Genomic DNA, 13,303 nt, shown 5'->3' with positions numbered 1-13,303 from the left:
GTTTCCTTGGAGCTCAGATTAAGGGAATACAAATTTTCCATGAGATATTCGCGTGTAATATTCACGCCTGCACATTTTTCAGTAATATATAGCCTATACATACAAACAAACACACACACATTACACAACAGATACTTATATGTTTATTGGTTTTGTTCTTGTCTTTGAGCCAGTAAACGGTTCGTCATCGATTCTGGCAGCTTTTTCAGTCTCTTGATATCTGACACACATGTCAAAGCTAATTTTCAAAACTGACATCTGTGCCAGCGCAGCGCAGCGTTGATTTTCTTGAACACACCATTCAAGCATTACTATGCTGAGTGATCGTTTCACAACATGAGGAAGCGGCAGATGTTTACATGCCTCTCTCTAGTAGCCAGCGATTCAGTAGTGTTGTTTCTACACAAGAGCAGCCTATCCTTCTTTCACGCCCACTGTCTGTTACACAAACTTATATCATGATTTCAAGATCACTCCGGTCATAGAGGCCATCGAGACGAGCTCTCCCCTCCACATAACGTCGAACAGCGCTTTGACCTGCCGATTCAGGTAAATACAAAAACATTGTTAGTTAGTGCAACAGGCTGTTTGCTTGGCTATTAACTTGTTAGTCCGTCGTTTGAATTTGTGAACTAAATTCCAGCATCTACATCGCGCGTTGAATAATGTTCTGCTGAGGACCGCGTGACTAACATTATGCAAACCCAACTCGTCATGCTCGACATTATTTGCACGAAAGAAAATTTCTTTTTAGGTCTACGTCAGGTTGTCATGACTATATTGTATAAAACAAACACGGTTATGTGTGTCGTACAGTACGTGCGTAAAGTCGCTCCCACAGTAGGAAAAACTGAACTGGCAATGAACCAAAACTTTGTTTTGTAATCATGAATTAAAAAATGGTTGGAAGTTAATTCAATTTAATTTAAAACAGACAACTTTAGATCGTGTACGATAGCATATTTGCTAAAAAAAAGTGCGCCAAAAATGCTTTTTTGGGGGGAAGCAATACTGTTAAAATCTACGTTTGCTATTTTTATTATATTTTTTGTACTAGTTTACCAAACATCATCATATTTTAATAGATTTTACTGATATTTTATACCATTCAAAAGTTTTTGAACAGTAAGGTCTGCTCACCAAGCCTGCATTTATTTGATCCAAGTACAGCAAATGCAGTACAAATTTGAATTATTTTTTACTATTCACAATAACTGGTTTCTATTTGAATATATTTTCAAATGTAATTTATTCCTGTGATTTCAAAGCCGATTTTTGGCATCATTACTTCAGTCACATGAATATTCTGATTTGCTGCTCAAAAAACATATTATTTTTATTATTTTGATAAGCTGAGTGTGTTTTTTTCAGGTTTCTTTGATGAATAGAAAGTTCAGAAGAACAGCATTTACCTGTAATAGAAATTTTAGTAACATTATAAATGTCTTTATCATCACTGAATTCTGAAAATGTACTCAACTGTTTTAAATTCTGATAATAATAAATGTTTATTGAACAACATGTCAGCATATTAGAATGATTCCTGATCATGTGACATGGAAAACTAGAGTATTGATGCTGAAAATTTAGCTTTGATAACAGAAATCAATTATATTTAAAAAAATATATATATATTAAAATAGAAAACTGTTATTTTAAAAAGTACAAACATTTCACAATTTGTTTTTGCTGTACTGTGGATTGAATAAATGCAGGCTTGGTGAGCAGTAGAGACTTCTTTAAAAACTTAAAAAAAACTTACTGTACAAAAACTTTTGACTGGTGGTGTATGAGATTTTTGCATCAAGCTAATATTGTACGATTGCATTATTTGTGAGAAAAGTCTGTTGTCCTAATTTTTTTTTACTGTAATTGAGCTCTAAGCTACTGTTGGCCTCATTGTCTCACATTTTAATGGAAATGAGCTGTCAGACTTGGGAGTTATACAGTCAAGGAGGGTGTAGAGCAATTACTCTAAAACTTACATTATGGGTTACATAATGTACATAGTCAAATACTAAGCGACCATAATTTGTCATTTTGCATTGAAAGGATGTGGATTCCTATGCTGAGTTTGACTGCCCTGCCACACGTTGGTGGGTTATTTGGAGGTTTCATCACACGGAAGGAGGTGAAGACCTGGTACACCACGCTAAATAAACCCTCATGGAGGCCACCTAACGCTGCCTTTCCAGTGGTGTGGACCACTCTCTACACTGGCATGGGGTTTGTTCTTACGCATTTATTAACTTTAAAGGAAGCTGCAGTTACGTTTTAAAAGTTAATAAGTAACTACCTCCAGATGGTGTAAATGATTTTCTCTTTATTTAAAGCTACGCTTCATATCTTGTGTGGAAAGAGCTTGGAGGCTTCACCGAGGATGCACTGGTACCACTGGGGCTCTATGGGACGCAGTTGGCACTTAATTGGGCTTGGACTCCTATCTTCTTTGGCGCTCACAACATTAAACTGGTGAGGTGATAACTTTGGTTTCAAAAATCCTACTGTTATTTCAGTTAAAATGGTGAGAAACTACTTGAGAAACCAGGAACCAGTTTCTCTAGTTGTGAGATAGTATCAGAGGTTTTTGTGAAGACTTAAACCACATTTACTCACCCTAATGTTATTCCAAACCTCTATGTATAGTAGTCAACATTTAAAGTGGATCAAAACCAAAAAAATCAGAGTTGTCCTAAAACCAAAATATGTGTTCTTGTCCTAGGACAACTTTGAACTTTTTTGATCAACTTTAAATGTTGACTGTATTTCTTTCTTCTGATGAACACAAAAGAAGTTATTTTGAAGAATGTTAGTAACCGAAGGCTTGACTTCCGTTTAATTTATGTCCATACAATGGAGGTCAATGTTTATATTTCTTATATGATTAACTATATTGGTGTTCTTTTTTCATATCCAGGCAATGATAGAGATAGTAATGCTGACTGGCACAGTGGCAGCTACAATGGTGTCTTGGTATCCGGTCAGCCGCACTGCAACACTTCTCATGGCACCATACTTGGCCTGGCTCTGCCTCGCTACCACCCTCAACTACTGCATCTGGAGAGACAATCCTGATCCCAAAAAAGATGACTGAAGAGGCCAATAAATCTAACACTATTCTAACTAACACTGATTAACTGACTAAACAAAATGCACTCATGCCTTTTATTTTGCTTGTTGGGCATTTTAAAGGTACAGTTTAATGAAGAATTTAGTTTGTTATGTATGTTCACTTAAAATTTTGTAATATCAGAAAATTCACAATGTGTCTTTATTATAAGAGAAGGTGATAAAATAAACTAAATATATAAACTCTTTCCATCAGTTCACTTGAGTTCAGCAGCATTTTACACAGAAAATGTTTTGCGTGCTTCCTTCCTTCTCCATGAATAAATGTTTTTTCATGACTCTTTTTGATTTGTTGCAAGGAATTTTATTTCAAACACCAAGCTCTGGTCATAAACCTTTGTGGCTGTGCAAGGGTGGTGGTTTGGCAAAGTGTTCATTATCTAGCTATCTTTTGTGAACACATTTTGTGTCATGGCACACACCATATTATCAATATCTGCCAGAAAATTCCTCGGTGTGCATTCGGTTGATGTTGATCTTTTAAGTGCAACTTTTTATTACTGAACAGCACTTGAGCTGTTATTCCATCATAACCTTAAAGTATTAAAAAAAATGACAAGCAAATTATTATAATTATTATAAAATTTTATTTTATACTTTAATCGCCACACTAACCTTCTAAAACGGTGTACAAAATCAGCCAATAAAATGTTCAAACCATTTCTTCAAAATGCACCCATCTAGAAAAATATAGTCTTGAAGATAGAATGAAGCATGTGAAAATAATATAGGTATACAGTCGTGGCCAAAAGTTTTGAGAATGACACAAATATTAGTTTTCACAAAGTTTGCTGCTAAACTGCTTTTAGATCTTTGTTTCAGTTGTTTCTGTGATGTACTGAAATATAATTACAAGCACTTCATACGTTTCAAAGGCTTTTATCGACAATTACATGACATTTATGCAAAGAGTCAGTATTTGCAGTGTTGGCCCTTCTTTTTCAGGACCTCTGCAATTCGACTGGGCATGCTCTCAATCAACTTCTGGGCCAAATCCTGACTGATAGCAACCCATTCTTTCATAATCACTTCTTGGAGTTTGTCAGAATTTGTGGGTTTTTGTTTGTCCACCCGCCTCTTGAGGATTGACCACAAGTTCTCAATGGGATTAAGACCTGGGGAGTTTCCAGGCCATGGACCCAAAATTTCAACGTTTTGGTCCCCGAGCCACTTAGTTATCACTTTTGCCTTATGGCACGTGCTCCATCGTGCTGGAAAATGCATTGTTCTTCACCAAACTGTTGTTGGATTGTTGGAAGAAGTTGCTGTTGGAGGGTGTTTTGGTACCATTCTTTATTCATGGCTGTGTTTTTGGGCAAAATTGTGAGTGAGCCCACTCCGTTGGATGAAAAGCAACCCCACACATGAATGGTCTCAGGATGCTTTACTGTTGGCATGACACAGGACTGATGGTAGCGCTCACCTTTTCTTCTCCGGACAAGCCTTTTGCCAGATGCCCCAAACAATCGGAAAGAGGCTTCATCGGAGAATATGACTTTGCCCCAGTCCTCAGCAGTCCATTCGCCATACTTTTTGCAGAAGATCAATCTGTCCCTGATGTTTTTTTTGGAGAGAAGTGGCTTCTTTGCTGCCCTTCTTGACACCAGGCCATCTTCCAAAAGTCTTGGCCTCACTGTGCGTGCGGATGCGCTCACACCTGCCTGCTGCCATTCCTGAGCAAGCTCTGCACTGGTGGCACTCCGATCCCGCAGCTGAATCCTCTTTAGGAAACAATTCTGGCGCTTGCTGGACTTTCTTGGACACCCTGAAGCCATCTTAACAATGCAGTGGAAAGTTTTTTTCGGGATTAAGTTAATTTTCATGGCAAAGAAGGACTATGCAATTCATCTGATCACTCTTCATAACATTCTGGACTATATGCAAATTGCTATTATAAAAACTTAAGCAGCAACTTTTCCAATTTCCAATATTTATGTAATTCTCAAAACTTTTGGCCACGACTGTACACTGTGTGCATAATTATTAGGAACTTATTGTGAAATACATAAAGACAGTTTTTTATAGGCTTTATAGACAGATCAGTTGAGAGCGACTCTTGAAGGACCAGCACCACATCCTTTTGTAGCACTCTTTCAAAAATATATTTTCCATAATCTGGCAGTAAGTTTTAAGAGTTCATTTTGGTCCATCTCTGCAAGACAGACATTTCAGGATAGGAGATGGACTAAAACTGAAGTCCCAAAACTTACTGCCAGATTCTGGAGGATAAACTCAAAAGAGTGCTACAAGAGGATGTGGTGCTGGTCCTTCAAGAGTCACTCTCAACTCATCTGTCTATAAAGCCTATAAAAAAAACAGTCTCCATGTATTTCACAACACTTCAGAATCTTATTCTTATTAATTGAGGGTGAAAACGGTGGCGCTGGAGACTAAATGGTTCCTGATGGTTTCATATCTAATTCTTAAAGTCCCCCTGAAATCAAAATTAAAGTTTTTTTTGGCTTTTAGTATGAAAATATTAGCCTTAAGATTATCTATAAGCTAGTGTGCTTCAAACCAACGACAAAATTCGCGTTTACAAGATTCAAAACTTACAGTCTCATCACTTCCGCCAATATGAATCAACGGATTTTGATGATATCACCGTGCACTTCAGTTTCTCATCAAACATTCTGGCCAATCAAATGCTCTCTAGAGTCCGTAGTGTCCCGCCCCCTACCAGTGTTGCCAGATTGGGCGGGTTTCCGCCCAATTGGGCTTCTTTTGATCGGCTTGGACCTGGAGAATAACGCATTGGGCGGGTAGACAAAATTTGGGCTGCTTTAAAAAAAATAAAAGCCGCCCAATCAGCTGCTGTTTTATTCGCTTTTATCATTAGTGATTGTTATTTTAATACCTTCGAGCTCAAAGTATCACAGTAATATAATGTGTAGTGCAGTCATCAACTCATTTTTGCTTAACGCAACCCTTACTGGTTTAGTTTAACAGAGACCTGTCAATCAATTTACGTCTTTTACGTTAGTGAGATGTGATAACTTGTGAGTGACGAGGTTTTGGCGCTAACGGGCAAGATTTTGAATATGCAGCTTATTCATTTATTCATTTTAAGTAATTGCGATGGCAAAGTGGCCTAAATATAAGTTACACGATAAAAAGTCTAAGTGGATTACATGTGGTAAGAGATGAATAGAAGACTTCTAAATATAATTGTAACTGAAATAAGACAACGTGGGTGTGTGCATGAATGTAAATGCCAGCTACATTGTTTCTCATCACTTTATTGTGCACTTTTTGCACAGAAATTAGCATATTTTTACTGTGGACATTGAAAATGATGCATGTGTTTTTCCAAGGGTTAAAGTCATCGGTTAATTTCCACTTTGAAAAGAGGACATTTTACGCATATTTTCGGACTGTTTTGATCCATATTCCTGTGAAATTGATTTATCTTCATTTTATTTTGTCATTATTCTTTTTTTAAAGAGATAAAAATGGTCCTTATTAACCTTGACATGGCAATACAATTCTCATTATTTTGCCAGTTAAAATTTGGGCTGGTTTTTGTTGAAGTGGGCGGGTTTTGGTGAGCTTTTGGGCTGGAAATCGTCAACCCGATCTGGCAACACTGCCCCCTACACAGAGACGCAATAATACGGAGCAGATATTATGCGCTCATATGTGCGATCGGCATGTATTAAACTACACAGCCTCAGCATGATTATAATCACTATTTTGTTTTAGCAAGAGTTTCATATTGAGTCTGTGGGGTAATTTATTAGACTGTGGCTGTCATAAGCTACAAATGCGGCTTTACCGAGCTCAACGGTTCTGGTCCGAGCAGATATTAATGGAACGCGAAGTGGGCGGGACTGGGCGATATGTTTTGTTTCAGTTAAAAGTACGTCACCACATAGAATAACGCTGCGTGTTTCAAGGCACTTCAGTGGACCTTTAACATTAATTCTTACTTTTTTTGCAGTTAACATGCATCTTTTCTCCTCCACCTGTTTTTTCTGACAGTGCAGACGCAGCAAGCGTTTTTCTGTCTGGTGGTCATGCCTTAACTTTGCAAAATCCAGTATTGCATTAGTATTGCATCCTCCTCATGGCCATTTAATAGTTTTTGACTTTTCAGTCTGAGGTAATCTCTTTTTTGGCTCATTTTATCTGTAAAAGAAAATGTGCCTAATAATTCTACACACCTGAATATAAGGAAGTTTTCACTTCCAGCCTTCATGGACAATTATATAGCACTTATAAATAATTAAATACAAAATGAATAGTAGCTATTAAGATTGATGTGGTTTGGAATTGGTCAAATGTGCTTGGAAAAAATATATATTTTTGGTTGATTATAATCCAATACATACCTTTCTATCAAAGTTACCTAACATTATAAAGATGAATTTGTTCTGACACAATTTAACTCAGTTCTTGTCATATTTATAACCATTTTTAAATCTATAGCGAATAAACTGATAATGTGAGAAATGTTAAAGGTACCTGCAGTGTTGTTTTTGACAACCATCTTAGATTTAGTCTTAGTCTTTTGGACTAAAATGCTTATTAGTTTTAGTCACTTCTATATGTGATAGTTTTAGTCCAATTTTAGTCGACGAAAAGTCAAAAAGGTTTTATCTAGTTTTAGTCAACGAAAAGTCAAAAAGGTTTTAGTCTAGTTTTAGTCAAAAAAGGGGAAAAGTAATTAGTCTTTTAACAAATTAATGTAGGTCAGTAAGTATTTTGCTGTTGGGTAGTGTCACTTGTAAGTTCTGAAAATAGCAGATCTATAGTTCAACACAATGTGAGCTTCCGGATCAACTATTTTCACCAATAATTACAATAATGAAGGAATGTTTTAAAACATAAAAGATACAGATACGTTTTAGGTTTTGATTGGCATGCAGCCATGCACAATAAGCAGAAATGTCATGCATTTTAAACGTCTGACGGACCACCCACTAACATTTTCGTCTATTCTCGTCTCGTCAACGAAAACTCACACACATCTCGTCATGTTTTAGTCATCAACGAGCCATTTTTATCTTGTCATCGTCTCGTTATCGTCATGAAAAAAAGTGGCGTCAACGAAATGATTTCGTCATCGTCATCGTTGACGAAAACAACACTGGGTACCTGAATAAATTTTGGTTTGACTGTATAAGTAAAAACCATAATGTACAATGTCCATAATTCAGTATGGCTTTTGACCAGTGACATCAAAACAAGAGACTGATATATGGGAAACACAAAACATATTTATTTGAATTATGGGTTCACAAAAAAAATGCTATAAAACTAAAAAGTAATATTCTGTAAAACTGAATATTGTTTTTCCTGAATTGTTTTCACGTCTCCAACTTTAACACAGCTCTCCAAATGAAACCGTCAGTCTTACTTGAAAGTCTCTGTCCAACTATCAACATGATGAGAGCTACAGCTGTTAGAAGTGAAGATTTGCATACACACCTTAATCGTTTTATTTGAAAAAGTGCAAAGGGGAATAAATAAGATCTGTGCGGTACAATGATTATTTTTCAGCTTTTTCAGAAGTTCCATCTTCAGGTTTGGAGGAGAAGCGCTCCATTAGTGTCTTCCACAGTCCCTTCTTCTCCTCATCTGTCTGCTGCATGTTTCCTGCAAAACAAAGAAATCACAAAATAGAAGTTTCTTTTTTATTTTCTATTAATTAAAGAATTCTGAAGAAAACTAGTATTTTTTTTTTTCACAATCTGTTTTGATAAAAGGTAAGGTTACAATATGCCAAATCAGTATTTCGTAATAACTTCATGTGATGTAAAATGAGATTTTACAATATTACCTTTTTTACTTTATCTTAAAAAAAAAACATTGATGAGCATAAGAATTACCAACCTATTAGCGTAGCTAAACAGAAAATTTCTGACAACTGAGCTCAAGAATCCTCACCTGTTGCCAATAGCATTCGGCACTCTTCCACTGTTACACCTGTAAAACTTGTATCTTTTGCCCGTGGAAACTGAATAAAAAACAAACCAAAACATTATGATGCTGTCACATTATGAGGCTTGGGTTAATTAAATCAATTAAATAAATGTCATTCTCTGGCTTTATGTCACTAGAGAGAATAAATCCAAATGAGCTCATACTATGACAGTCTTTAACTGCTCCAATGGCCTCACAGAGTATGCAAGCGATGCATCTTTTTCAAAAAGTCAATAAAGATACTGATATATAACATTTCTTAATAGCACAGATCAGTTAAAATACAGTTGTAGTAAAAAGTTTACATACACCTTACAGAATCTGCAAAATGTAACTTATTTTACCAAAATATTTTATTTTAAAATGTTAACATAAAATGTTATTTATTTATTTAGTATTGACCTGAATAAGATATTTAACATAAAAGATGTTTACATATAGTCCACAAGAGAAAATAATAGTTGAATTTATAAAAACGACCCTGTTCAAAAGTTTACATACACTTGATTCTTAATACTGTGTTGTTACCTGAATGATCCACAGCTGTGTTTTTTGTTTAGTGATAGTTGTTCATGAGCCCTGAACAGTTAAACTGCTTGCTGTTCTTCAAAAAAAATCCTCAAACCCCACAAATTCTTTGGTTTTTCAGCATGTTTGTGTATTTGAACCCTTTCCAACAATGACTGTATGATTTTGAGATCCACACTGAGGACAACTGAGAGATTCATATGGAACAATTACAGAAGGTTCAAACACTCACAGATGCTTCAGAAGGAAACACAATGCATTAAGAGCTGGGGGGGTTAAAACTTTTTGAATTTGAAGATCAGAGTAATTTTAACTTTTTTTTGTCTTCTGGGGGAAAAGTATCTTCTGTAGCTTCTGAAGGGCAGTACTAAATGAAAAAATATGATATTTAGGCAAAATAAGAAAAAAGTACACATCTTCATTCTGATCAAAAGTGTACACCCTGGCTCTTAATGCATTCTATTTCCTTCTGAAGCAGCAGTGAGTGTTTGAACCTTCTTTAATAGTTGCATATGAGTCCCTCAGTTGTTCTCAGTGTGAAAAGAAAAAATAATTATTTGTTAAACCTGAAGGATTTTTCTGAGGAACAGCTGGCAGTTTAACTATTCGGGACAAACAATGGACTCATAAACAACTATCACGTAAAACACACACACAGCTGTGGATCATTCAGGTAACAACACAGTATTAAGAATCAAGTGTATGCAAACGTTTTAATGGGGTCATTTTTATAAAATCAGCTATTAAAAAAATACAGATGCCCTGTTTCTTATTGTCTAAGTTAAGCAGCTCTGTCATGTGGATGTCTCTGTTCTCCATAAAGGTTTGGACCTAAAGCATTTAAAATGTGTGACTTACCTTTTCTTTGTACACATTACTGTTAATGCGAGCCAGACTTTCATACATCTGATCACATTTCTCTGGATCTGAAATCTAAAGTAAAACATAAATCAACATAGGAAATTGTGCATAAGGCATTTATATTGTTGCCTGAATAATTCTGAAAAAGGATATTTCATAACATACACAAGAAAGAGCTTTATTGCAAAATGTACTTGCACACACAATGATTTTTGTTTTATTTATGCATTTTAATATTTATTAATTGTATTTATTTATTGTGGCAATGCAGCTTCCCGTGCACACATAAATACAAGACAGTTCAAGGACACTTCATAGTAAAAACTAATACAGCCTAATAAAAAATGTTAGTGACTATATAATGGAGGCATGAATACACAATATTAAAGATGACATTTGACTTATATTACAACTTCCAAGGGCTGCAATAAGAGTAAATCATACAATAATTAACTCAAATACCTGCGTATTCTCGCCTTCTCGGAAAGCACTAGCGACTCTTTGGCGTAAAAATGTTCCTAAGTCTCGACCTTTCTTTGACTCGTCCTTTGGCCATTCCTCGCATAGCTTTAGAAATCGACGGTATCTGGTAGCAGCCATGTTTTCAGCACAGGAATGGACCTGGAGGTGGTGTGTTTCACAACTGCACTGTGCTTAAAAACCGTAAGCCGTGGAGGGTCAAACGGTACGGCGTTTCAAAATTGGTTCCTTATCTTGTCTGTCAGTACGGTTTGTTCCAGTCGAGGATCCGTAGTGCAATCCTGTTAACCTCGTGGTTTGCCGTAGAAATTTCAAGGTAATTTCAAAGAGGCTTATGCTTGCTTGGATAACACGAATTTATATAAAAATAAAATGAGCGGAAAGAAAGCAGAAGGGCGAGCAGCTGGTGTCATGGGATGGATAAGCTCAGCGTGCCATTTTGCGGCAGACAGAAATGACTTCAGAAGGTTTGTCACGGTTTTAAATGATATACGGAGCTTGCGGTGCGTGCAATCCATGAATGTGAAATATTGGTCAAATGTATAGCTTTGAATGTTAGCTAGCATGTGATCATCTCCTTTATTTTATTGTTACAGGAATCTCCTTGTAAACCTGGGTTTGTTTGCAGCGGGTGTTTGGGTCGCAAGAAACCTTTCAGATTTTGACTTGATGTCTCCTCAGCCAGTCACGTAATTCCCACATAACAAGAAATCGACTGTAACAGGTGAAACAACACATCTTGAAAGCATTGTTCACTAAAATAGACCTTAGATTTGACTTGTCTTTCTTTTTTCATGTTAGGTGATGCTGAAATGGAAAACCCGAAACATTTTCTACCGAGGGTCTTGTTGAACAAGCCCATTCAACACTGAAGGGAATAAATCTCAGCAATTGGATGATTACAACTGTAAATTTCTTCTGTACATTCATTGTTTTGTTGAAATAAATCTCACGTTGAAGCAGTTGCATACAGCCTTTTATTTAAGAATATACATATTAATATTGAAACTATTCAAAAAATTAAAATAATTGTAGTTAGTATTTTAGAACACTTATTGGTGCCCATTTAAGAGCATCCCTGTTGCATTTCCACACTTGCAGTCTTCTATTTTGAAGAGAGAACTTTCATCCAGGTCTCTTTTTCTAATCTGAGGACACACATTTTTTCACTTTAGAGTTTACCTTACATTATCTAAAACTTGCAAACAAGATGAATACACAATGTGTGACCATGGACCACAAAACCAGTCATAAGCTTTCCATTTCCATTGCTGAGATACAACTATTTAAAAATCTGGAATCTGAGAGTGCAAAAATCTAAATATTGACAAAATTACCTTTAAAGTTGTCCAAGTACTTAGCAATACATACTACTAATCAAAAATTATGTTTTGATACATTTGCGGTAGTAAATTTACAAAATGTCCTAATGGAACATGATCTTCACTTAGTATCTCAATGATCTTTGGCATCATTTTGACCCATACAATGTTTTGTAGGCTATTGCTGCAAATATGCAGTGCTACTTAAGATTGGTTTTGTGGTCCAGTGTCACATATTATATTGCTAAGACAAGCAAGCTACCTTGTGTTTGCACCCAGTATCAGGACTGTGCAAGATCTATTGTGGTTCTTAGTCAGATGGAGCAGGAAGGATTCAGGAGCCAATCCCAAAATGGTTGTTTTGATTTCCTCCACATGCACATTATCAGGAAACAGTGCATGGTCCTGCACAACAAACCTGTGTCCACTGAGTGGAGTATGAGAAATTATTTACATTAAACACCAAAACTAGGTCATTCTAAATTTTAAAAACTGCAAAAATCTATTACACCATACCTTTTAACAGAGAGGAGCAGAAGATCATTGAAAAGGTGTATGTACACATCTTTACGAGAGACTACAGAGGCTTTGTGACTGCCACCGACAATTAGATGCTTCAAAGTTCCCTCTTGAATCAAATGACGCCCTCTGGTGATTAATGGAATGGACTGATTGAGAACAGAAAGAAATGTTTAAAAACACAACAGCAGAAAAAAAATAGGAATTACATTAACAAGATATTTTATACCTTAACATTTCCAAAGTCCACTAACTTGTCCAAATAAACCAGCAGCTCTGTCCTCTTCATTTGTTGGACACTTCTGTCACACTCTTCCACCATCTATACATTCAGATGCATTGGTTTGTAAGACTGATCAGTATGTAATGAATTTGTATGCAATTCTAATAATTATTTATTGATTATAAAAAAGAAAGAGCATGATAAAGCCTACCTTACGTACAGCTTCAATGGCTTCCTTCAGATTAGGGACATTAGAACAACCACCTTTAGCTCGTTTGAGGATGTTCTAAATCAAATAACATAAAATGTTCATGTT

At 36.0% G+C, this 13,303-nt stretch overlaps 3 protein-coding genes across 3 annotated transcripts; 2 read left to right on the top strand and 1 right to left on the bottom strand.

The window, feature by feature from the left end:
* The first annotated feature begins 319 nt into the window (after positions 1–319).
* tspo (translocator protein) lies at positions 320–3,412 on the top strand. The gene is made up of 4 exons (XM_073852297.1): positions 320–549; positions 2,053–2,226; positions 2,334–2,472; positions 2,918–3,412. The coding sequence occupies exons 2-4, from the start codon at positions 2,054–2,056 to the stop codon at positions 3,092–3,094; spliced, it is 489 nt and encodes a 162-aa protein (XP_073708398.1). The 5' UTR covers positions 320–549; position 2,053; the 3' UTR covers positions 3,095–3,412.
* A 4,916-nt stretch (positions 3,413–8,328) lies between these two features.
* On the bottom strand, positions 8,329–11,090 carry uqcc2 (ubiquinol-cytochrome c reductase complex assembly factor 2). Its single transcript, XM_073852144.1, has 4 exons — positions 10,906–11,090; positions 10,441–10,515; positions 9,019–9,088; positions 8,329–8,727 (listed from the first exon to the last, which is right to left on the bottom strand). Exons 1-4 carry the CDS (start codon positions 11,041–11,043, stop codon positions 8,621–8,623), a joined length of 390 nt encoding a protein of 129 aa, XP_073708245.1. The 5' UTR covers positions 11,044–11,090; the 3' UTR covers positions 8,329–8,620.
* A 107-nt stretch (positions 11,091–11,197) lies between these two features.
* tomm6 (translocase of outer mitochondrial membrane 6 homolog (yeast)) lies at positions 11,198–11,888 on the top strand. Its single transcript, XM_073852145.1, has 3 exons — positions 11,198–11,390; positions 11,520–11,647; positions 11,725–11,888. Exons 1-2 carry the CDS (start codon positions 11,296–11,298, stop codon positions 11,614–11,616), a joined length of 192 nt encoding a protein of 63 aa, XP_073708246.1. The 5' UTR covers positions 11,198–11,295; the 3' UTR covers positions 11,617–11,647; positions 11,725–11,888.
* The last annotated feature ends 1,415 nt before the right edge of the window (positions 11,889–13,303 follow it).

This window comes from Garra rufa, chromosome 12, assembly GCF_049309525.1.
Source record: "Garra rufa chromosome 12, GarRuf1.0, whole genome shotgun sequence".
Classification (NCBI taxonomy): domain Eukaryota; kingdom Metazoa; phylum Chordata; class Actinopteri; order Cypriniformes; family Cyprinidae; genus Garra; species Garra rufa.
Note: the sequence above shows the minus strand (reverse complement) of the source record. Positions and strands in the feature narration are given on the sequence as shown.

What these genes read in the sequence shown, in the direction of transcription:
- tspo (XM_073852297.1), top strand. Translation starts at nt 2,054, where the DNA reads ATGTGGATTCCTATGCTGAGTTTGACTGCCCTGCCACACGTTGGTGGG. An exon ending in ACTCTCTACACTGGCATGGG is followed by an intron (nt 2,227 to 2,333) that starts GTTTGTTCTTAC and finishes CTTTATTTAAAG; the next exon opens with CTACGCTTCATATCTTGTGT. An exon ending in GCGCTCACAACATTAAACTG is followed by an intron (nt 2,473 to 2,917) that starts GTGAGGTGATAA and finishes TTTCATATCCAG; the next exon opens with GCAATGATAGAGATAGTAAT.
- uqcc2 (XM_073852144.1), bottom strand. Translation starts at nt 11,043, where the DNA reads ATGGCTGCTACCAGATACCGTCGATTTCTAAAGCTATGCGAGGAATGG. An exon ending in GAGAAGGCGAGAATACGCAG is followed by an intron (nt 10,516 to 10,905) that starts GTATTTGAGTTA and finishes GTTTTACTTTAG; the next exon opens with ATTTCAGATCCAGAGAAATG. An exon ending in GTAATGTGTACAAAGAAAAG is followed by an intron (nt 9,089 to 10,440) that starts GTAAGTCACACA and finishes TTTTTTATTCAG; the next exon opens with TTTCCACGGGCAAAAGATAC.
- tomm6 (XM_073852145.1), top strand. Translation starts at nt 11,296, where the DNA reads ATGAGCGGAAAGAAAGCAGAAGGGCGAGCAGCTGGTGTCATGGGATGG. An exon ending in GACAGAAATGACTTCAGAAG is followed by an intron (nt 11,391 to 11,519) that starts GTTTGTCACGGT and finishes TTATTGTTACAG; the next exon opens with GAATCTCCTTGTAAACCTGG.